General features: G+C 39.7%; 1 protein-coding gene across 4 annotated transcripts in view; it reads left to right on the top strand.

Annotated features, from left to right (window-relative positions):
• impg2a (interphotoreceptor matrix proteoglycan 2a) overlaps positions 1 to 22355 on the top strand; it is a 96353-nt gene extending 73998 nt beyond the window's left edge. For 3 of the 4 annotated variants that reach the window (XM_072260180.1, XM_072260181.1, XM_072260179.1), the window contains 6 exons: positions 3780 to 3990; positions 14137 to 14325; positions 15272 to 15473; positions 16594 to 16673; positions 19131 to 19188; positions 20614 to 22355. In XM_072260180.1, the coding sequence (XP_072116281.1) occupies positions 3780 to 3990; positions 14137 to 14325; positions 15272 to 15473; positions 16594 to 16673; positions 19131 to 19167 (719 nt within the window). In that variant the 3' untranslated portion in view covers positions 19168 to 19188; positions 20614 to 22355. Of the gene's footprint in view, positions 1 to 3308; positions 3427 to 3779; positions 3991 to 14136; positions 14326 to 15271; positions 15474 to 16593; positions 16674 to 19130; positions 19189 to 20613 lie in introns of those variants that run through there. The other variant, XR_011886294.1, reaches the window with a different exon arrangement.
• The last annotated feature ends 3506 nt before the right edge of the window (positions 22356 to 25861 follow it).

The raw sequence follows: 25861 nt of genomic DNA, 5'->3' as shown, positions 1-25861 counted from the left end.
TGGGAGTTTCGGCCTTCTGCTCTTTTCCCAGTCAGACGAGTACTCCTGTGCAGCTAGATGTTTGGTGATAGGGTTTATTGTTCAGGCTCTATACCGAGCCTGTCTTCAGGGGTGTTTTGTAGTAGCCGAAGTAAATGTCTCTGAATGGGAGATTGTGTGAGGGTTGGGAGCTTTTGCTCTCCCTGGTCATAAATGTGTCTTGGCATGGCAAAAAGGACTGTGTTTTGAGAATGGCCTCTCTATTGTTGATTTGGTCTCTCAGTGTCTGGAGAAAAAGGATTTGGCAGCCTTGAAGCCAGAGTCGGGTTTCTACAACAGGTTTAAAAATCCTGCAAGCAACTGCTTCCTTTGGTCAGGAGTCAAGGCTTTTAATTTAACCCCTCAAAGTCAAAGTCAAAGTAAATTTATTATTTACTTATGTATATGTCATCATATATGACTTGGAGATTCATTTTCTTGCAGGCATTTACAGGAAAATAAGGAAATACAATAGAACTTGTGAACAAATATATACACTAAGAAAGACTGACAAGCAACCAGCATGCAAAAGCGGACAAATTGACCAAATAAAAAAATTTACATATATATATACACACACTTTGAGTGGATATGGGTACAGGTTCAAGAGTGGTGTGAACATCACCACCACTATGGATGACATCAAGCTGAGTGCCAGAAATGAAAGAGACATTGGCTCACTAATCCACCTGACAAGGGTGCACAGCAGAGACATCGGGATGTCATTTGGACTGGAAAAGTGCAGCCGGATGGTAGTGAAAAGAGGCAAACTCATCAATACTGAAGGAGTCGAGTTACCAGAAGGCCACATACCAGATGCACAGGACAGCTACAAATTCCTGGGGATCCCGCAGGTGCACGATAACGACGCAAGGAAGGCTGCAACATGCAAGTACCTCCAAAGAGTGAGACAGGTCCTAAACAGCCAGCTGAATGAGAAGAACAAGATCAGAGCCATCAACACATCCGTCCTACCATTCATCAGATACACAGCTGCAGTAGTGTGCTGGCCAAGGAACGAACTGGAAGCCACTGACGTCAAGACCCAGAAACTACTAACCATACATGGAGGATTCCATCCAAAGTCCAATGCCGAGTGAATATACGCCCACCAGAATAAAGGAGGACGGGGACTTGGAAGTGTCAAGGCCACAGTCTTTGAAGAAGTGAGAAACATCCATGAGTCTGTCAGGAAGATGGTCCCAAAGGACGACCTGCTAGGAGAATGCCTCAGACAGCAGGCAGAAGTTTCCATTTCCATGGTGGGGGAGTCTAGGACAAGAGGGCACAGCCTCAGGATAGAGGGACATCCATTTGAAATGATATGCAGAGAAATTTCTTTAGCCAGAGGGTGGTGAATTTGTGGAATTTGTTACCACGGGCAGCTGTGGAGGCCAGGTTGTTGGATGTATTTATAGGCTTCCGTTAGTGTCGTGAGACCATGGATTTGTGCCTTGGAAGGTTTTCTGGGCAAGGTTGTATGGAAGACCAGCAGTTGCCCATGCTGCAAGTCTCCCCTCTCCATGCCACTGATGTTGTCCAAACGAAGGGCATTAGGACCCATACAACTTGGCACCGGTGTCGTCGCAGAGCAATGTGTGGTTAAGTGCCTTGCTCAAGGACACAAATGCTGCCCTAGCCAAGGCTCAAACTAGCAACCTTCAGATTACTAGACGAACACCTTACCACTTGGCCACGAGCCAACACCGGGTGTATTTAAGGCAGAGATTAATAGTTCTTGATTGGACATGGCATCAAAGATTACAGGGAGAAGCCCAGGGAGTGGGGCTGAGGAAGGGAAAAAGGATCAGCCATGATTGAATGGGGAAGAGCAGACTCGATGGGCCAAATGGCCTAATTCTGCTCCTATGTCTTATGGTCTAAGCAGAGCCTGAGGCTGTGGCAGGACAAGCCACTGCACGGGATGTACCATTGCCAGATATCAGAGGTGACTGACATAAGAGAGTCCTACCAATGGCTGGAAAAGGCAGGGTTGAGGGTCAGTACAGGGCGTCCCTCATGGCTGCACAAGAAAAGGCGATGAGCACAGAGCGACAGGAACAAGGGGCTATCACACCAGACAGACACAAGATGCAGACTGTGCAAGGGATCTGCTGAAACCATCCAGCACATAGTAGCAAGGTGCAGGACACAGGCAGGGATAACATACACTGAACAGCACAACCAAATTGCGGGAATTATGTACAAGAACATCTGTGCTGAGTATGGATTGGACACTCCCAAGTCCAAATGGGAAACACCCGAGAAGGTAGAGGAGAATAACAGAGCTAAGATCCTGTGGGGCTTCCAGATACAGACTGATAAGCAGGTACTGGCCAACAAACCAGACATAGTAATACTGGACAAGGAACAGAAGAAAGCAATAGTAATAGATGTGGCAATCCTGATTGACAGTAACATCAGGAAGAAAGAATATGAGAAGCTGGAGAAATACCGGGGCTTGAAAGATCAGATAGAAAGGGTGTGGAAGGTTAAAGTCAGAGTAATCCTGGTGGTCACAGGAGCACTTTGGGCTGTGACACCTGGACGAGGAGAGTGGCTCCAACAAATCCCAGAAACAACATCTCGGTCCAGAAGAGTGCGCTACTAGGAACAGCAAAGATACTGTGCCAAGCCCTCAAGCTCCCAACTCTCTCATAGATCTCCTGAGACCGAAGGAAAAACACACATACACACCATACATTAGGGGCGAGAAAAAAATATATGTACGCGTATAATATTCTATGATGCTGAGAACAAGAGTTGCAGAGTCCTTGAAAATGAGTCTGTAGGTTGTGGGATCATTTCTGAGTTGAGGTGAGTGAAGTTATCCACGCTGCTTCAGGAGCCTGATGGTTATAGCGTAATAACTGTTCCTGAACCTGGTGGTGTGGGACCTAAGGCTCCTGTACCTTCTGCCCAATGATGGCAGTGAGAAGAGGACATGGCCTGAAATAGGAGATGGGGGCCGTTCTCCTTATAAATGCACTCAGGGTGGGGGAGGGCTTTGCCTGTCATGGACTGGGCAGTGTCTACCACTTTCTGACGACTTTTCTGTTCTTGACCATTGGTGTTTCCATACCGGGCCGTGATGCAACCAGTCTCCACCGTGCATCTATAAAAAGTTGGTCAAAGTTTTAGATGACATGCTGAATCTACACAAACTTCTAAGAAGGTAAAGGCACTGCCATGCCTTGCTTGTGATGATGATAATGTCCAGATCTAAGGGCACATCCTCTGATTATAATATCATGAAAGAATTTAAAGCTTCTGACTCTCTCAACATCCAGATTCCTAATGTGGACCGGCTCATGACTCCTTCAGCTTCTTCCTCCTGTAGTCGATAATTAGCTCCTTGGTTTTGCTGATGTTGATCACTTGCCAGCTCCTCGCCTGAGAGCAATTCTGGTGGGTAAATGGGTGTCCAAAATCCTTGCCTTCTTTCAGCTGCTGTTTTTCAAATAGTACTTAGCTTATATTACAGTGCTCTAGAGGTTTTGTCGTGATATTGTAAATCAGTTCTGCGGACTTCTGAGTAAGTATAAATAAGGGCAGCTCAAAGCTCTGATGTAAGCAGAATGCACAGCACCAAACAATAAGAATGATTATTTTTGCTCAGAAATGTGCACTTTTTCCTATTGAGTTCCTTGTGGAATAATTGTACATTATTGTGCCCACTGCTCCCATACGTGCATTCAACTGGTTGCCTTGTTCGCTGTGAACAGTTGTGGCTAAAGTACTCCCATGCCATGCAATTTCAGGTGATGATGCAAACCCATGCAAGTTTCAAGCCTGCAATGAATATTCTGAATGCCTGGTGAACCAGCAAACAGGCGAAGCTGAATGCGTTTGCAATACTGGGTATCTGAGTGTGGATGGCCTGCCCTGTCAAAGCATTTGTGATATAGACACGGACTTCTGTCTCAATGATGGCAAGTGTGATACCATTCCAGGCCAAGGAGCAATCTGCAGGTATATTATGGCTGATTTTCTCAGGACACTAAACTGCCAATTGTTATGTTAATTATAGTCGCTGATGTTCTGTTAGTCACTATTTCCCTGACTTAATATCTGATAGCTTTTCTCTGTTTTTCAAATCTGCTTTCAGTTCTCAGTAAATCAAATGTTTTACTGTTAATAATCGGTTAGCAACATCAACTGAAAATTTTCCCATAAAACTTTAGACAGTCAGGATTGTAATTAGAATTTCCATCCTTGCACTTTCTAATTTTGATTTGAGATAAGTGTACTCTAGAAAAAAACACCCACTGTCCTGCCAAAATTTGAGAATGTACTAGATTTGAAGTAAAACATGCTAATGTCCAAATGCAACAAAGTGCTGCTAAGATTGTACTTCATTGTGCAATTTACAAGAACTGATCTTCTTACCGATAATGTGAAAATAATGAAAGGTAAATTATATGCGCTATTAATAAGATGGTTTGACACGTTTAAAGTAGTTAACATGTCACTGAGTTAGTGTAAATGCTCATACAGAGGTGCTTTAAAGTTTATAAACCCTGTCAAATGTTCTCTGTTTCTGCACAAATATGACCTAAAATGTGATCAGATTTTCACATATGTCCTAAAACTAGTTAGAGAACCCAATTAAATAAATAACACAAAAACATTCTACTTGTTCATTTACTTATTGAGGAAAATGATCCAATATTACATGGATTTGTTGGAAAAAGTATGTGAACCTTTGCTTTCAGCAACTGGTGTGACCACCTTGTACAGCAATAACTTCAACCAAACATTTCTGGTAACTGGTCCTGCCCATTGGCTTGGAGAAGTTTTAGGTCATTCCCCCTTACAACACTGCTTCAACTCTGGGATGCTGCTGGGCTTCCTTGCATGAACTGCTTGCTTCAGGTCCTTCCGTAATATTTCTATAGGTTTAACATCAGAACTTTGACTCGGCCATTCCAAAACATGAATTTTCTTAAACCATTCTGTTGTTGATTTACTCTTGTTTTTCAGATCATTGTCTTGTTGCAATATCCAACTTCTATTAAGCTTCAGGTGATGGACTGCTACCCTGACATTCTCCTGTAAAATGTCTTGATACAATTTTGAATTCATTGTTCCCTCAATGATTGCAAGCTGTCCAGGCCCTGAGGCAGCATAGCAGCCCCAAATCACGATGCTCATTCCAATATGCTTCACAATTGGGACGAGGTTTTGGTGTTGATGTGCAGTGCCCTTTTCCCTCCAAATATAGCAATTCTGCCTAAAAGTTCAGCTTTTGTCGCATCCGTCCACAGAACATTGTCTCAGAAGCGTTGCGGAACATCCAGATGGTCTTTTGCAAACTTGAGATGTGCAACAATGCTTTTTTTTTTGGAAAACAGCGGTTTCCTCCGTGATGTCCTTCCATGAACACCATTTTTGTTCAGTGCTTTTCTTATAGTGGACATAGACAGAGACTTTAGCAAGTTCTAGAGATTTCTGCAGGTCTTTTGCTGTTAACCCTTGGGTTCTTTTTCACCTCCTTCAGCATTGTACATTGTGCTCTTGGTGTGATCTTTGCAAGATGCCTGCTCCTAGGGAGAGTAGCAACAGTACTGAGTTTCCCCCATTGGTAGTCAATTTCTCTTACTGTGGACTGATGAACACTCAGGTCTTTAGAAGTGCTTTAGCAGCCTTTTCTAGTTTCATGCATCTCTGAAATTCTTCTTCTAAGGTCCTCTAAAAGTTGATTTGATCGAGGCATGGGGCACATAAACAGATCTTGCCTGAGAAGGGCAGGATCTGTCAGTAACCTGACTTCATGTGTCTTTTTCATAGGGTAGGGCATCTCTGCAACCCACAGCTCCAACCTCATCTCATTGATTCGAACACCTGACTCCAAATAGCTTTTGTGGAAGGCATTACCCCAGAGGTTCATATACTTTTTCCAACAAATACATGTAATATTGGATCATTTTTCTCAATAAATAAATGGACAAGTATAATGTTTTTGTATTATTTGTTTAATTGGATTCTCTTTATTGAGCTTTAGGACTTGCATGAAGATCTGATCACATTTTAGGTCATATTTATGTAGAAATAGGGAAAATTATACAGGGTTCACAAACTGTCCAGCACTACTGTGTAATCCTGCTAGGAATCATGCAGAGTTTCAAAGAAATATCCATACATCATCAAGAAGAAAATGGTAGATTATCAAGATCTGTGATTACTAATAACCTCAAAAACGAACAAACAGTTTTGTTGGGACTGGTATCAAAGCCATTATAGATAGACTCATTAACAGATAGAAGCATTACATTAGGTAGTTGGTGCTGCTGAGGACAAGATAGTTTTCCTGAACTGCATAAGAATCCAGAGCTGAGAGCTGTACCACTCTAGTACTGCTAGGTGGTTTAGGTAATGCGAAATGAGCTTTAACAGCTGTATGTGCATATGGTTTCTATATAACTTGTGTCACACATCACCAAAGGAGTCTTTACCCAAAGAGGCCCCAGGAATAATAGCATAATCTTGCCTGAATGCTTCCACTGTTACTTTAACTGGCTTTGAGGAATAATAATGGAGGGATTCTGAACTCCCACAGAAGCCTAGCACTCAGCATTCCAGCAGATCAGTGGTTTCTGCAGCAGCTCTCCGCTGGCAACCAGCCACAGTAATTGCTGCAAGTGACACAGGACACTCCTTTTGAATGTGTTAAATACCCGCCAACTACAGCCACAAACATCCACCATGGTTTGTTGCAGGTACTGGTCTTGTACATCCATGAAAAATGCTGCTTGGGAGCGTAGAGACCTAGCTGGATTCTTCATTAATTTGGGCATTTTACCCTGGCCCCACTTTAAATTTCCAGTAGCTTCAACCACAGTACTGCCAGACATTAACAAATACTCACACTGACATTTAGCTTCACACAAACATGGGAGAGATTTATATTGATGTGTATATTTACACATATACCTGTGGTGAATTACAAATTTAAACTGTTTTATTTCTTCCGTAGTTTACATGGCTAATTCTAGGTCATTCATCATGCAGAAAGTAATTAAAAATCAAGTAGATATTGCTTCATGACATGTGTATATCATGGAATATTCACAAATTTAAAGATCAGAGGAATGTGAAAATGGTTTGTTGGCTAATTTTTGGACTTGTGTTATCCTGTGTGATGTCTGTCAGATGTTGAGCCCTTTCCACTGTAGTAATGCATTTAAGTTCTGCAATGGTCAGTAAGTCAACGTATAAACTTGATTAAAATGCTAAGATCTCTGGTTCTACGGCAATCTGAGAAATGCTGTCTTTATCAAGACATTAACATTAATAAGAGATTTTTTACTATTTTGTCCTATTTTTGCTTAAGAGTGCTGAATTGTGCAACATTTTTAATCTACTTTTAATCTAACACTCCACCTTGCTTTGGTTGTATCTAAAGATCTTTTGCCTCTCGATCCTGAATATGGGATCAGTGAGTTCCCAGTCCTGAATGTGCTGGAGAAGCATCAAAGTTCATGGTCTGATTTTGACAGATTTTTCTCTGTTAGGTTAGGACTGTATTGTGTAAAATCCGTGTAAAACGTAATTCAGTTTTCATTTCCAAGTCAAATAAATATTATCAAAGTACATATTTGTTGCCATATATTATCTTGAGATTCATTTTACAGGAAAATAAATGCAATAGAATTTTTGAAAAACTATATATAAATAGAGACAGACAAGAAGCACTGTGCAAGAGAAGATAAATCGTGCAAATTTAAAACAATTAATTAAATAAATAATACTGAGAACTTGAGTTTATGAGTCCATGAAAGTATGTAGGAGAATCAGTTCAGAGTTGAAGTGAGTGAAATTATCCACACTGGTTCAGGAGTCTGATGGTTGTGGATAATAACTGTTCCTGAACCTTGTGCTGTGAGAACAAAGGTCCCACACCACCAATGTGCGGTAAATTACTAACTTATGTTTACAATGGTGCGATAATTTAAATGTCTGATTAATATGATACTTTGGATGATACAATTCGAGGAGAATTCTAGCACTTGTTGATTGCAATCATAGGCGCAGTTAAGTAATTAAATATTGACAGGATGACAGGATTGGGCCAAGATTTCTGTAATGGCCACATTGATATTTTTTCCCATTCAGCTCCTTCATGACAGAATTAGTAACAATTTCAGTAACGAAAAAAGCTGTACTATAAATATTTCTGATAACTCCTGAAAGTGACAACCCTCTTAATTTTTTTTTACACCATCACTACTTCTAAGGTAGCTCAGTTGTTCATGAACTATTAATGCAGTACATCTGATGAGATCATTAAATGACAACCTAAAGTTCCAAGTACAGAGTGATGAAATGTAACTTATCGGTTACAAATATTAAAAAAAGCACATTTAATAAACACCCATCAGACACTGTCAATTTGGTGATAAGAACATAGGAACATAAGAAATAGGAGCAGGAGTAGATTACCTGGCCCATCGAGCATGCTTTGCCATTTGATAAGATCATGGCTGATCTGGCCATGGACTCGTCTCCATCTACCTGCCTTTTCCCCATAACCCTTAATTCCTCTACTATGCAAAAATCTATCCAACCTTGTCTTAACTATATTTACTGAGGTAGCCCCCACTGCTTCATTGGGCAGAGAATTCCACAAATCCACCACTCTCTGGGAAAAACAGTTCCTCCTCATCTCCATCCTAAATCTACTCCCCCAAATCTTGAGGCTATGTCCCCTAGTTCTAGTCTCGGCTACCAGTGGAAACAACTAGGTCCTGCCTTTATCTTATCTATCCCTTTCATAATTTTATATGTTTCTATAAGATATCCTCTCAAAGATACATAAAGTTTAATAAAAAAGGGAACTGTCAAGACCTGCATTTACTGTCCCTTCACGTTGGCCCTGAAAAGATGGTGCTATGCTGGTTTCTTGGTAGTTTGATACTGCTAAACAGCTTGCTAAGTCAATTGACAGGGTAGTTAAGAGTCATCTAAACACACGATATACACGTGGCCACTTTATTAGACACAGCTAAACACCTGTTCGTTAACGCAGATATCTAATCAGCTAAGTGTGTGGCAGCAACTCACATGCCAACGTCATCAAGATGTTGCTGGGAATGGGGGAGAAATGTGATCTAAGCGACCTTGTTCCTGGAGCTGCAGGGTGGTTTGTTTATCTCAGAAATTGCTGATCTCCTGGGATTTTCATGCACGACTCTGGAGATTACAGAGCATGGTTTGAAAAACAAAGAAGATCCAATAAGTGACAATTCTGTGAGTGATAACACCTTGTTAATGAGAGAGGTTAGAGAAGAATGGCCAGACTGGTTCAAGCTGACTTGAAGGCAATAGTAACTCAAGTAACTATGTGTTACAACAGTGGTGTGCAGAAGAATATCTCTGAACCCACAAAGTGTCTAGCCTTGAAGATGGATAGGCTACAGCTGCAAGTAACCATGGTCTAGGTGCTTGAAGCCCATCCAACGTCTGGGGCCAAGTCCCTAATAGCCATCTGCTTTCAAGTCATTTTAAAAGGTCTCAGATCCTGGAACCATCCAGTGCCCTCCCTGAACAACCGTTACTTGGACCCTGGGAACAGAACAGACAATTCTCTTGCTGTAATTTCAAAGACTACTTTTAGCCTGAAGGTTTTGTAGGTAAAGCAGATGCTGCAAATGTCACTTGGGTTTGAGGGTTGGAGAGGAATCAAGTATGACCAGCCTCCTGACTTAAGGCAGAGGGGAATGTTTATTTTCTGTTTTTCATGTGAGCAGCTCTTTTTTTTTGAAAAAGTAAACTCCACTTTTATGTATTGCTGAAAAGCCTGGAGCTTTGCCTTTAGAGTTTAATAATCGAATCTGAGAAACAGCTGGATCCTGTACGATACTTTCTTTTTCCCCTTACTTACTTAGTGCCATTTCATGCAATGTCAACAGTTACAAAGACAGCTTGGCCTATTGAGACCGTACTGCTCCTGGGATCTTCTAACACACAGCAGTTACTTGTTGGAATAGAATTTTGGCAACTTTATCCATGACCCCATTACCCTTTTTTGTATCATTAATAGGGAATGATCTATATGCAAATATTTTCCATAGCTTCCAATGCATACTGTTCTTACGACCTAAATCACTGCTGTGTTGACAACTGGACTCATTACTTCATCTCCCACTTAACTCATTCATTCACAGCTGATCAACATACTGCACAACCAAGCCCCTTCGTTTCCTCTAGTGAACCACAACTTTTTATATGGTTTTGATCGAGAGAACCATTTTGATCCTTCTTCCACACAATTAATTAGAAACAATTTTTAAAAAAACTAACCCAAAGTTTTGTTTCAGTTTTAAAGAGCCTTGATTCAATTTCAGGGCATATCTAATTCAAGATCCTAAACTGAACTTTCTCTGCAACCAAGAAACACAGGAGGTTGCAGATGATAGAATCTGGAGCTAAAAAGCAAACAGCTGGACACAAAGGGACGTATTAACAAATGCCTTGCCTGTTGAATTCCTCCAGCAGTTTGTTTTTCTCTCAGGAGGAATAAAGGATGGGTAACAAATGCAGGCCCAGTCAGCAACTCCCCACATCCATCAAATGATCCATAAAAGTGTCCAATTAAAGTTTCATTGTTTTGGGAAATTCTATTGCCATTTATTCAAACCAATCACCATAAGGATTTTCGATGGTTTTACTTAATTTCTAAGCTGTGTGCAATACTGGAAAAAGAAGTCACTTACGCGGGACGCAATACTACCAGTTCTCTGTACCTATCAATAAAATCACGCTGCTGATATTTTTGGCAAACTAATTTGAAGACTATTGTTCAATTACTGCAATGTCATGTCAATTTATTTATGAATCACATAGGAAAACCTTCAAAATTACACATCTGCACATATTATATGGTAACTTTCTTTTAATAAACTGAAGATTTCTCCCTCAGTCGGGTATAGGGCACACGGAACCATTCGATCAGAGTCCCAGATGATTCCTAGGACCCCAGTAATCCTGTGCCCTGCAACAGCCATAGTCTGCTTTCTCCAAAACTGAATGTCCCACTCCACTCCTTCACCAATCTATTCCCTGGCCCACTCTCAGTGAATGTAAAACCACGTGTTCTCACAACAGCTTGCTGGAGAACACCAATGGAGTGAACTAACATATTTAATTCATTTGCCAAAGTAAAACAAAATGTATCAGTGTGCATTTCACTGAACCCCGGTCATGTATGCCATCCTAACGGGAGAGAGATGGCAGTCCTAATCACACCACATGATGTTCTGGTTCATGCTTGCTTCCATAGAAGAGGACTGAGAATTCCAATTCCCTCAGCTGCCTCTTTCTCATGCACAGAATTTTTCAGTAAGACCTGGGACTCCCCAGTGCAGGTGAAGGATCCTTTGCTGCCTGGAATGAGTTATGGTGAAGTGTGCTGAGTATTGTAGTTTCACAGGAAAAGGATGAAAGCCACAAGCCCTATATCTCACACACCAAGAATTTGTCAAAAGGAGTTATATCTTTCAGTTTTGTTGAAAAATCAAGGCTGTGTAACAAGAGCAGATATCAAATCACAACCCTCAGAGACTAGGGATCAGACTATCCAATGAAACTCCCTGTATGTATAGCTGCCTTTATGAAGAAATGTTTTTTCATTCATTTGCCGGATGTGGGGAGTTGCTGGCTGAGCCGGCATGTGTTACCCATCCCTCATTGTTCCTGACATTCCAGGGAGCTGCTAAGTGTCAATCATCTTGCTGTGACTCTGGGGTCACACATAGGCCAGACTCCAATAAGGGTAGCAGATTTATACCCCAATCCAGTAGTCTCCCAGCTAGCTTTATAATTCAGTAAATCATCTTTTCCCTAGAATTATGTATTTTTTAATATTTTAGTTGTAATTTTTTTGTGTGAGAATAAATAGCACTTTACCGATGGAATGAAAGAGTTTTGCATTAAGTTAATAACTCATTTGAGAACCATCTGGATTAATTTTATCGGTAGATGTTTTCTGAATCAGTAATAGCTTTTGCCCTGACTTAAACATATGGCTTGGAACAAAGTGTATATATTTTACAATTTTTATTTGGGGTCAAAGCAGAGACGTGCAGTGTGAAAAAGTTGGTCTTACACTAAAGTACAGCTTTGAGATATGACCTTGCCCTCTGCTGTTGTCTCTATGGGGTTGGCATGTTCTTTCCGTGATTTTATGGGCTTCATTCCAGTGCTCCGGTTTCCTCTCACATGCCTGCTATAAATTGTCGTTTCATATCAGTTACTGGCAAAAAGCATCTGGGAATAACTGATGGCTATGGGTGAGAAGAAAATGAGATATAGAAACCATAGAAAAACTGCAGCACAGAAACAGGCCTTTTGGCCCTTCTTGGCTGTGCCGAACCATTTTCTGCTTAGTCCCACTGACCTGCACACGGACCATATCCCTCCATACACCTCCCATCCATGTATCTGTCCAATTTATTCTTAAATGTTAAAAAAGAACCCGCATTTACCACCTCATCTGGCAGCTCATTCCATACTCCCACCACTCTCTGTGTGAAGAAGCCCCCCCTAATGTTCCCTTTAAACCTTCCCCCTTCACCCTTAACCCACGTCCTCTGGTTTTTTTCTCCCCTTGATATAAGGTACAAGGATGTGAGTTGGGCTGAATATGATGGTTCTCCTGCATGGACCCAATGAGACAAATGGTTTTCTTGAGTCATTATAAATATTGGATAGTTCCCTTCGGGTTATGGGACTCCCTTTTTGCAACTTATTTGAATTAGGGAGGCCTTTCCATCTGCCCGGTGATCTGCCGAATATTCTGTTGGTGAACCAAGGTGGGAGAAGCACCATCTTGCCATTTCTCAGAGACTACGTTGGATGGCTTTCTTCCTTTGCTTCAGGACCTGATGAAGTGTCCCAGCCCAAAACACTGACTGTTTATTTCCTTCCATAGATGCTGCCCATTCTGCTAAGTTCCTCCAGAGCTTTTGTGTGTGTTGCTCAGAGCTGTATCAATATTTATGACGCAATGAAGCACTAGAATCATCAGTACCATATCATGGTTATTATAAAGGATTGCACTCAGGCTTATTGTCTTTTTCTTCATTGGTCACACTATACACAACACCAGTAGATGAGATTGAAACAAACAGAGGTAACAACAGAACAGCAGCTATGAATCCAATAAATTGCATCATCCTTCTGCTTGCTTTTAATCATTCTATGATTGGATCCTCACCATAATCAAAAGTCACCTGAATGATTTATGATTTTTATTATTCATTCCATTCCTGGGTAATGAACAGCCTCCCTTTTTACAGATGTCCATAGGTTGACTTTGTTCATAAGTCAGGTAATGTGCAAAAGCTGTCCGATGCAGTAACCATATCTCCACAGTGTTGTAATGAATGGCAAGCTATCAGATTTCTGGACACTACTTCACTGCTTGTGCTCTTCTTGCTCTAATTTACTTCTTTTATATTTCTTATTGTAACTTATAGTAATTTATTTTAATGTATTACACTGCACCGCCGCCACAAAATAGCAAATTCCATGACATGTATCGGTGATAATGAACCTGATTCTCATCAAAACTCGATAAGAAAGAACAATTACTCTAAGTGGAAATGGAGAGGCAATTAATTTCAAGTAGGAATGAACATGCACATGTAAACAAAATGCTGAATTTAATAATACGATAGGAGATTGTTCTTCTGTAGGGTGTGCGTATGTCTAGTTTTCTTAACCATGGGATAGTCTGTATTAACTTCTAATTTCTTCCAAGAATTTTGGTTCCCTTATCATTGCCTTGAGAAAATGTTTGCTTTAAACTTGTTAGTGATCATGCTCTTCTGAAAGCTATTTTAACTAATTGTCTGAGATTCCATTCACAACCAATATATTGAGGCTTTTGAATCAGGCAGACAATTATTCCTACATCTGAGCTCTTTAAAATGTGGCCGGCAATAAAACAGTTAAATCCTCCTGACCAAAAATATCTGCCGCACCTGTTACTTTCATTCCTTTCTTAACATCAGGCCATTAAATTTGCACTAAAGAACCAGATGACCTTAAGTACTGTGGACTGTGTCAGAGCAGTAAGCTGTCAGATCTAAAACCTAATAATTTTTTACCTGGCAGGTGTCGTGTGGGTGAGAACTGGTGGTATAGAGGAGAGCACTGTGAAGAGTATGTCTCTGAGACTCTCATTGTGGGCATTGCCATCACTTCAGCAGCTGGCTTCCTTTTGGTAGCTTTTGCTGTGATTTTCTTTGTAGCCAGAACTCTTCGTGCTCAATATGCCAAAAGTGGAACTGAGGACTCTGGAGAGTAAGTATCAGGATAAATCGATATATTAAACGTAAGTAGCAGGATGCTCCTTCCAATGTTAAGGCAGTATGATAGAGACAGTTGGCTCATGCTTTTGATGCCTTGGGTGAGCACCCAACCCCAATCTGCCAACACACTTTGGTTAAACCCTAAACTATTCCCATAATAGGTGAGTTGTCTTTGGAGCATCCGTGAGTCCAATCTGGAAACACTGGAAATCCGCTCCCACTGGTTCCCTGAGTGCTTTCCATCTTTTATTCCAGATGATCCAAAAGCCTGGCTCATTTCTGCAGGGAACCAGTCAACTGAAATTACATGGAAATGTCACCATTAAAAAAAAGTTCAATTAATCTGTGCCTCCACAAGCCTCTTCCAGCTTCGAATCCAATTGATTTTTCTTTTCTTCCCTCTTCCTTTGTATATTCATCTGACTTTACCTTAAGAACATCAATTCACTTCGACAGTTTGTTGTGGTAACATGTTCTATGCTCTGAACATTCTTTGGTGAAATATTTTGCCTGAATTCTCTGCAGGATTTTGTTATTATAGACTCATACTATTGGTCTGACCTGAGTAGCCCAGAACTCCAAGGTGGAACCAACCATTTTGCCAGAAATTTAAAAACTTCTGGCATTACTCCTCCAAAGAAAATGAACCGTACTCTGCGAAATCATGAACGGCTCAGGCCTCTTCATTTTCAACCTAACATGCTAAAATTATCAACAGAGCATTGTGTTAAATTCTCCCCAATAATAGTTGAGGTTTATGGTTTCCTGACAAATCCCAGTGTATCTGACAAATCATTTTAAAATAACATGCTCAACTTTTGTCCTTGACTGTGAATACAACTCCTATTTTGTTACTGCTCAAAGAATCCAGAAAAATTAGATGTGTGTAGTTTGCCTTCACAGTTTAACATGTTAAAATCTTGCCATCTCTTCCATAGAGTTAATGATAGCATGGCATCAATGGAAAATGGGACAAAGTATAACCCTATGTACGAGAGTGATGCCACGACTGGTTATAGTCATTACAAGAAACGCTACCCACCTTCATCCAGGTACAGTTCAAGCAGTGGAGAGGCATCCGCCAGCTTCAGCAGCGATGAGATCAGACACGTCTACGAGTGCACCGAACTTAGCAAAGAGGTAGGCATCCGAAGGTTTTGGGCCTTAGCTTTAATTGAGCTGCATTAGAATAAGCAGTGAGGTTAAGGTTCAATACTGCCTTAATAACTATTGCACCTGGTGAAAATCTGGTGTAAAAATATCCTTACTGATGGATGTTAATAATGCTTCAGCAGAATCAAGTTTCCATTGAACTGCAGGCACTTTACAGATATGCCTCTTAGGATAGGAATATGTTTGATTCTGAAGTATTATGAGGTTAATGGAAGCTTTGTTCTTTGTAACTACGTATGTAATCTTAATTTATGGTGCAAAATAAAGTTATAGCTGTATAGAAGTTGTAATTCTACAGCTGTTAGCTTGTAGGCTTTGTGAGAGCTCTGCTTTTCACTGGACATAACGAAAGGCTACCTGACAATTCTGATAAATTCTTATTTTCTGGAATGGAGTTGGAATTTTGATGGCTGCCCATTTGATATTTTTTGTCAACAATCAATTGCAGCCATTTGGCTATCGGGTAAGCATATCTTAGTTGCATATCTTTCCCCTGAAATCATGTATGAAGTGATTATTTAAGCACTGTTTATGTCAGCTGACTCAGTTGGCAGCATTCTAATCTCTGAATCAGAAGGTTTTAGGTTCAAATCCTACTCTAGAGACTCCAGCATAACAATTTAGACCGCCATTCCCCTGTTGCACATACTATGTTGCTGCCTTCCAGATGAGGCAGTAAGCCAAGGTACATTATGACCACTCAAGTGAATGTGAAAGGTCATCTTTTAAAAAGATACGTGAACTATCCTTGGAGATGTGGCAAAAGTTTAATATCAATCAGTGTCACTGAACGGATTATTCAGTCTTTTCTGTGTTTTTGTCTATAGGAGCTTGCTGGTTGTTTCCTACACTACATCAGTGACCCTGCTCTTCAGAATGACCTAACCTGTAGATCACAATGAGACAGTTGAAGCAATGGAAGGCATGATATAAATCCAAGCTTTCTTTATTAGTCACAGTTCAGCTGAAGCAAATAGTCATAAGGCTAACTCAATTTATGCAAAAATTCTCATTTATCTCTGTGCTGGAGAGTAAGATGAATTTAATAATCAAGCCACTGTCTGTGTGTTTACTGTTGACATTTCAGGAAATTCAAGACAGACTTCGGATCATAGATCTGTACACTAAGGACAAGCAGTTTGCCGAGTTTGTGCGACAACATCAGGTGTAAGTTTTATGTGTTGTGTTCACAATAACTTTGTCATTACAGCAGGTCCTACCATTTTGAAAGCAGATACTGTTGTGAAATGCAGATTTCCTGAAAGGTTTTACAGTCATTGTATTGATTACGTGGTGTGCCATTTTTAACATCAACATATTCCTCATGCTGGCAGAATCAAAAGTGTAAAATTGTAATATTAAAATTCAAGCTAAGCCATTGAGTGAGAGTATAGTTTTTCGCAATATCTAAAATATTTTCCCCAACACCTTGTGGATTTTGACACAAATGAACAGAACAATATTAATGGACATTGGAAGCAATCACGGGATTAGAGCATTTGAAACTTTGCACCTGCATCGCCATTCGTTAATGTCACATTTGATCCTCCACCTCAGTGTCATGGTGCTGCAATAACCGTATATCCATTAATTCCTTAATATTCAACTGTGTTTCAAACACTGTCTTGAATATTCTCAGCAACGGAGCTTCTACAAACCACTGAAAAGAGAATTCCAGAAAATCTCAGTCCCTGGCTGAAGAAATTTCTTCTCAAATCAGCCCTTAACGACTGACAGCTTATTGTGAGATGGTGGCTTTTGGTTCTAGACACACATGCCAGGGGAACATGACTGTACCCACGTTATCAATCCCGTAAGAATTTGTTTCAACGCAATCAACTCTCATTCTTCTGAGCTCAGTCTAACCACAGTTAGGCCCATTCTATTTCATGTCTCCTCAAAGAACAACAACACCTCCATTCCAGGAATGAATTGATGAATCTTTACCACACTCCCTCACAATCAAAAGTATATCCTTCCTTAAGAAGCCAGGCCAGACTTGTACATGATATTTCACATGAAAACTCACAGGGCCTTATATATGTTCTGAAGGAAATCTTTAGTCTTACAATTAAGTCCAACATTCAGTTTACCTTTCTAATTACTTGCTAAGTCCGCAGGTCGACCTTCAGTGACTCATGTACATGTATGCCTGTGTCCCACTGTACAGCAGCACCCTTCAATTCTAACCATTCGAAAAACTTGTGGCCTTGATTTTCCATCAGTGTTGACCTCGCACTTTCCCACATTATATTTTTCACCTGCCACATCCCTGCCAATTCCCGTGACTTGTCCATGTGCGGCTGAAGCCTGCATGCATCCTTCTCACAGCTCACATAAATACCCAGGTTTGGAACATCAGTAAACTTGCACTGTGGAGAGCATCCTGACTGACTGCATCTCCCTCTGGTATGGTGAGGGCTGGGGCCAACTGCACAATATTAAAGTAAGTTGCAGGAAGTTGTAAAGTTACTCAGTTCCATTATGGATACTAGCCTCCACAGTATCCAAGACATCTTCGAGGAGCAGTGCTTCAGGAAGATGGCATCTGTCATTAAGGATCTCCACCCAGGACATGCCACCTTCTCATTGTTACTGTCAGGAAGGAGGTACAGAAGCCTGAAGGCACACACTAGGTGATTCAGGAACAGCTTCTTCCCCTCTGCCATCCAATTTCTAAATGGACACTGAACTTATGAACACTACCTCACTACTTTCTATTTCTGTTTTTTTGTGCTACTTATTTAATTCAACTACTTAATAGACCTGTATACTTACTGTAATTCAGTTTTTCCTATATTTATTATGGATTGTATTGTGCTGCTGCTGCAAAGTTAACAAATTTCACAATATATGCCAATGATATTAAACCTGTTTCTGATGCACTAATGCTAATGGTACTGAAGCTTAACTCTAACTCTGACCCTGACCCCAACCCCAGCCCTAACCTTTAACCCTCAATTAAATCATTGATATTGACTGAGAATAACTAGGCACAGATGATTGTAGTGTCATGCTAGTCACAACCTCCCAACCAGTTTTTTTATCCTCATTCTCTGTTTTCTGTCCATTAATCAATTGATAAGATGCTTCAAGTCTATAAAATCTCATACAGGACAGACATATTTAGCAGTGTAATTGTCATAATGGTAACTATGGTTACTAATCCCCAGATGCCACCAACTAGAACCAAACTTGGTGCACATCGCTTTTGACCAGAGCAGATGGCGACTTATTGAATAAACCTCAAATAAAATACACATGAAACTTACTTTAAAATTAATGCGGCATAGCTTAATACGATCTACTGGAATGAAACTCTGGACCTTGAGGAGCACATCTGAAATCAGATTTTCTGTGTGTCATAGGATTTATTATCACTTATTTTGTATCCAGGTAATTGACAAAATGGTTCATCATGGACTTTAAAAAATTATTGAATTGTTCAAACTAAAAATCTTATGAGTGATTACAATTGAATGGGCTCAGATACCTCTGACGTGGAACAAATTTAGCTTTAGTTGGACTCCTTTTCATGAATAGCCAGCATAGCTGAGCAATGGTATAGCTATCTTGGTGTTGCTTCTAAATGACATTTATCCCTATTTTTGCTTTCTCCTATAGAGCCATGGATAATAAGCAAAGAAATCCTATAAGCTAGTCAGAAGGCGAAAAAAAATGGGTAATGATTCTGGATTTAATGTTTTATTCAAATATATGCTTAATATAATCTTGCTGATATTCTCCATAAAAATGGAAGGTTCATAAACATCAAACTGTCTCTATAGGACACAATTCCCACAATACATTTGTCCTGATAGTGATTTCAATGGAACTGAATATCAGGGTGTGATTACAGCAAGTAGACAATAATGGCATCTGTAAGCAAAGCTGAATTCCCACATTTACATACTTGCCCACAACAGAAGAGCTGGGCGGCAGTTTATCAACAAAAATAGAAAATATTGCCTCAGATGAATAAAATTAACCAATTCTCCCCAAAAAAGGTGTTTTCTAACAAGATAAAGAACTAGAAATGTTATATCAGCAGATCGAGTCCAGGCTTGTTCAACCTGGAATGCTGTAAACATTTAGTAAAAAGAGTAAAGAAACACTGGAACAAAAGAGTGTTTACTAGAATGAAACAAAATAATTTGCCTGAACTGATTCGGTCAGACTGAAAGAGAAAATGCAAGGTTGACCCACTGGGGATGTACAGATTAAGAAAGGATTTGATTGAGCAGAAGATGTTTTCACTTGTAATTGAGACCATGTGTGGGCCATAAATACAACCGATTTGCTAATAAACCCAGTAAAAAATTCTGGAAATAAAAATTTAGAAAGTGATTGTAATGTGCACCTTTTCAGTAGAAGAAAATACATTGGGAACTGCTTGTGAATAATAGGGGGAAAGGAATTGATGGAAAAGCTGATGAGATAAGCAAATTCAATTCCTTCCAATTATTTACGTTTTGAGTTGTCCAGAAGAAGGATCATGGGCATTTAGAGTTTTGAAATTCAAAGATGAAGTAAGAAACCATTTTGAACATAAGACTGTGGCAAAGTCTTGGGAATTGTTTCTAGGTTAACTGCTAATTTTGTAGGGTCTACAATTTTGCTTTTCCCTCAGGAACCTCAGAAATGTTTTTCTCAATTTAAACAAAATATAAGTGCAGTTTTTGTCTCTGCTGTTTTGTTCTGGAATTGTCTTCTGGGATTTTTAAGACATGTCAAGTTAAATCAACTCAGAAAGTTAATTCAAGCGCACGGACCCTGGACTACTGAATAGCTGAGGTGGGGGATGGAAGATACAAGTCATAGTAACTGAAAGCAAAACCCACTGGTTGTGTTTTACCACTTTTTAAAGTTACAGGCACAAGAAGGGATAAGCCTACAAAAGGACTTAAAAAAGGATGATAATGTTTTGAATTTGAGGCATTTGTAGAATCCATTTTTAGTTTTTATCTGATCATTTCTAGAAAGCACTGTTATAATACTTAGGTCAGAACGTTGTCCAAGTCCAGGGTATGGAACTTCTGTTAGCTCATCTTAGAAGTGATTAAACTGCATCGCATTGCTGGTAAATTAATCCTTTGTTTCCGAACAGATTTTTCAATCTTCTATCGATCGCTTCTCCTATCAGTAATGGAAAAGACAAGGAAGGAGTCATGTTCAGTTGCTCATATAATCATTGTTACTGCAGTAACAGAAACCACTTTTGTAAATTTAAATATTATGTTGGTGCATCATTTATTAATTTCTAAATTTAGCATTCATTTACAGTATTTCTCTGTTGTAATTCTAGCAACCTTGTGATAAGTGGAAGCTTAAAAAGAAAGAAAATAATCTTATTGATATTTAAATACAGCGATGTTCTATGTGTAAAATGTGTGTAAAATTTTGTTGTGTAAAATTTCTTGCAGTTTTGAATAATCCTAATTGCAGAATATTGTTAGTAAATGAGTAAACTAAAGAAGAATTCTGAACAGTTAAGCAGTGATGTAAAATGAGAGCTGCGAATTTACTCAGGTGGAAAGGGAGCAGAAATGAAAACCAAGCCAATTTTCCCCTCCAGGGTCTAATCGGCCGAGACCAATTTTAGCTACATTTAGCTGAATTACCCAAGTTAAAACATGTAATTTGACTTAGAATAAGATGAAACTTAAACTGAAGTCAGACCCTTCCTGGCTTTATGACTATTCAAAGATGCATTTCATTGGTGCCATTGAAAGCAAGATTCTTCCATCAACAGTGACTAAAATATTCTGGATACAACTTTACAGTTTGTATTCCAAATCAAATAATTAAATGTCACAAAATTCTGTATATAATGTTTTTATTCCACTCCTAAAGTTTAAAACTGCTCTGATTTTATTAAGCTACATCCATGGCACTTGATTTATGCATCTGAATAATAAATAACATTATTATGTGCTTAATATTTACACTGTACCATATTCATAATTCATTTAACACAGCCAAATGAACTTTGCTGTTTTTAATTAGAAAGTATCTTTAATATGAGCAAGTTATGCATGAAATGCTTAAACGGAATCCATTTGATTTAATAGCAAGATTAAAGCAAGAAACTGCAAGCGGTGGAACAGAAAATGTTGGAGATGCTCAGCAGGTCAGGCAGGATCCATGGAGGGAAAAACAGAATTAAATTTTCAGACCTATGGCCTTGTATCAGCATGGGAAGAGAACTGGCTCGCTGAGTCTGTCCAGCACTTTCTGTCTTTATATCCGCGCACTTTATAGCATACTTGAAATAAATTTCAGTAGCAGGAGGAGAGGCTGGGTGATGGGGTGGTGAATCTGTTCAGCTAGTCTGCATTTGCATATATCCCCTCTCCTCCATAAATGTAAGTTATAGAAAAGCACAGCACAATACAGGACCTTCGGCCCATAACGTTGTGCTGATATTTTAATCTACTCCAAGATCAACCTAATGTACCCCTCCATTTTTCATTCATCCACGTGCCTGTCTGTCTCTTAGATCTCCCTAATGTATCTACCCCTACCACTTCACCCACCTCCCCTCTCCACCCCCCAAATCTGCAGTGCGTTCTATACACTTGTCACTCTCTGCAGAACACCTGCCTCTGACGTCCCCTCTATTCTGCACATACTCCAGGACTTATAAAAGAATCCTTTTGTGAGAATTGTAGCTTCCATGTCAAGTCTTCTGCTACCTCGCTCATGGAAATCAAAGCTTTGGGGGCTTTAAATTGTGTTTGAGTGGTGTCCTGTAGGAAAAAATCAGTTTAAGGTAAAACTTACTTTTCAGAATGTGAACATTCCACATTCTATTCATGCATCCTTAACTGAAACATTTTGATATTTAAAAAAAGATGGATCAAAAATGTTATAAGTTTGACCTAAATAATGTAGAATGAGTAATTTTCTTTATTTAAGTAAGGTCCATTTCTATTTAAATAGGTTGTGTATAATTCAATACTTTTGTACATTATATATGCACACTACCTATTTTTTATTAAAATAAAGCCTCCCTGATACCTGCTTGATGTTTCATCACTGTAACACATTAACACTTCATATACAATTGAATGTATGTGATTCTAATCTTCCATCAGATATTATTAACATTAAGGCAGCCACACAAGGCTCAGGAGTTCTTTGCAGGTTGTGAGCCCTAAAAGAGAAGAATGAATCATACCATCATTCAAGTAAAATCTCAAGGCTGGAGGAAACCATATCCTGCACTTTAATTGCAAGCCTTCTGTTTGCAACAAGGTTAAAGCTCATCTGAGACAATAATTCACGGAGCACAGCAGAGTTTGGCTGCAATATGTCTAACTATGCACGATAGGAAGATGAAAATATGAACCTCTTTAAAACAAATGCATTCATGTAAGTCTCCTCTGCCTCCCAGTATCTTACTGGTGCCAGTATCTTACAGCCACTACACTAGAGTAAGGGACAGATTAGTTGATGTGTATACATACTTATAAGACATAAGAAAGGAGAATTGCTCTTAAGCCTGTGTTACCATTCAATAAGATTAGGACAGATCACTTTTTTAGCACCATTTCCATAGTTCTGCCTCTTCCCCTCTTCCTCTTCTATAAAGTCCCTCTTGGTCTTCAACATATTCAATGACTCAGCCTCCACAGCTCTCCAGGCTAAAGAATTTCAAAGATTCTTGAACTTTTCTTCCTGATCTCCATCTTAAACTGGGCAGCCATCTTATTTTGTAACTCTGTTCATTTTTTCTAGATTCCCCCATGACAGTAACACCTCTATCGCGTGAGACCCCTCAGAATTTTATATATTTCGATAAGACCATCTCTCCTTTTCTAAAGTGCAATGGGTATAGACTCAACCTGGGTCAATCATTCCTCATGAAAAAACTATCTTTTGTTTAGTAAATCTCTCCAGAAATGTTTCCAATATATTTATATAATTATCTGATGTTGAAAGACTCAAAGCACCTGATGACCCCAGGGTACATCAGTAATGATATGCCCCAGTAGGATGAATCTCACTATCAAAATAAGACATTCTTTACTCCTGAATTCCATCCCTTTTGAACTAAAGTTCAACATTCTGATTGCCTTGTCACTGATGTCATCATGTTAACTTTGTGTTTCAGGTATGAGGACAGCCAGATTCTCTGAAACAGCTCTGTAGTTTTTTTTTGCATTTAAACAATATACTGCTTTTCTGTTCTTCCTCACAAAACTGATAATTTCACAAATCCCCACACATAGTCTATCTGCTATGTCTTTACCATTCATTCATTCATTCCTATAGACATTGTAGATCCCTTGTGTCCTCACACCTTGCTTTCCGTCTATATTCATGCAAACAGCAAATTTATCTATATTACACTGGAGCCCTAATCCAAGTCATTCACATGGTCTGCAAGTTGTTGAAGCTCCATAACAATCAATGTGATGTATTCAATTTGCCTACCTCAAGTTCCTCACTTGCAGACCATAGTTTGGATTGGCAACAACATCTCCTCCACAATCACCATCACCACAGCAGCAACATTTCACTCAACACCAGCAAAACCAAAAAGCTGATTATTGACTACAAGAAGAGGAAACCAGAGGTCCATGAGCTAGTCCTCCTCAAGGGATCAGAGGTGGGAGGGGTCACTAACTTCAAATTCCTTAGCATTATCATTTCAGAGGATCTGTCCTGGGACCAGCACGTAACTGCCATTACAAAGAAGGCATAACAGCACCTCTACTTAGAAGTTTGTGCAGATTTGGCATGTTGTCTAAAACTTTGACGAACTCCTATATATGAACAGTGGAGGGTATCCTGACTGGTTGCATCACGGCCTGATATGGAGACACCAATGTCCATGAATGGAAATGTCCACAGAAAGTAGTGGATACAACCCAATCCATCACAGGAAAGCCCTCCCCACCACTGAGCACATCTACAAGGAGAGCTGCCACAAGTAGTCAACAATCGTCATCAAGGACCCCACCATGCAGGCCATGCTTTCTTCTCACTGCTGCCATCGGGAAGGAGCTACAGGAGTCTTAGGTCCCACACCACTAGGTTCAGGAACAGTTATTACCCATCAACCATCAGGCTCCTGAACCAGCGTGGATAACTTCACTCATCCCAACACTGAACTGATTCCATAACCTATGGTCTAATTTTTAAGGACTCTACAACTCTTGTCCTTGACGTAATTCATTACCCATTTATTTATTATTATCATTACTTGTTTTTTTATATTGCATAGTTTGTCTTTTGCACATTTTTTGCTTGTCGATCTTTGTAGTTCTTATCATTGATTCCATTGTATTTTTGTATCTACTGAGAATGCCCACAAGAAAATGAATCTTAGGGTTGTATATGGTGACATACGTGTACTTTGATCAAAAATCAAAAATTTTACTTTTAACTTTGAATCTGACAAATGGTCTACATCCCAACTCCTATTTATTAGTTAGCCAATTGTCTTTCCCCACTCATACACCCCTCAGTTCAATCAGCAGTGGGATGCCCTAGAATTCTACAGGGCACCATCCCACAAGAATCTGCTCAGTAGACACAGCTCAGCCCATCATGGAGCCAACCTCCCTTCTCCGGACTCTGTCTATACTTCTCGTTGCCTTAATAAAGCAACCAGCACAATCAAAACTCCCACCTACCTCAGACGGTCTCACTTCTCCCTTCTCCCATTGGGCGAAAGGTACAAAAGCCAGAAAGTAGGTACCAGCAGGCTCAAGAACAGCTTCGATCCTACTATTATCAGACTCTTGAATGGATCTCTTTGCAACAAGATGGACTCCTGGCCTCACAGTCAACCTTGTTATGACCTTGCATGTTATCATTTACCTACATTGGTATTTTTTCAGTAGCTTTTACACTTTATTCTGCATTGTTATAATTTTACCTTATTCTACTTTAATACAGATTTAATCTGTATAGACAGTATGCAGGATAAGGTGTTCACTGTGTCTTGGTACATGGGACAATAATAAACCAATACCAATATCAATATTGCAAATCCAAATATGATCCAGATTTTCTTCCAATGACAGATGTTAGAACTCCAAAACCCCGAGTGTATTGTAACATGATGGCTGTGGAGAGGATGTTTCCTCATGGGTGAACACAAAATCAGTGGTCACTGTTTAAAAATAAGGGATTCCCTATTTAAGTCATGATAAGGTGACTTCTTTCTCTCCAAAGGTGCTGGTGCTGTATCTGTCACACTCTTAAATGGCAATGGAAGATGACTTTATGAATATTATTAAGGCAGAGATTGACAGATTCTTGAAAAGTTACCATGAATAGATGGGACTCTGCAGTTAGAACATAGAACATAGAATAATACAGCACAGTACAGTACAGGCCCT

This window comes from Mobula birostris, chromosome 6 (genome assembly GCF_030028105.1).
Source record: "Mobula birostris isolate sMobBir1 chromosome 6, sMobBir1.hap1, whole genome shotgun sequence".
Lineage (NCBI taxonomy): Eukaryota > Metazoa > Chordata > Chondrichthyes > Myliobatiformes > Myliobatidae > Mobula > Mobula birostris.
Note: the sequence above shows the minus strand (reverse complement) of the source record. Positions and strands in the feature narration are given on the sequence as shown.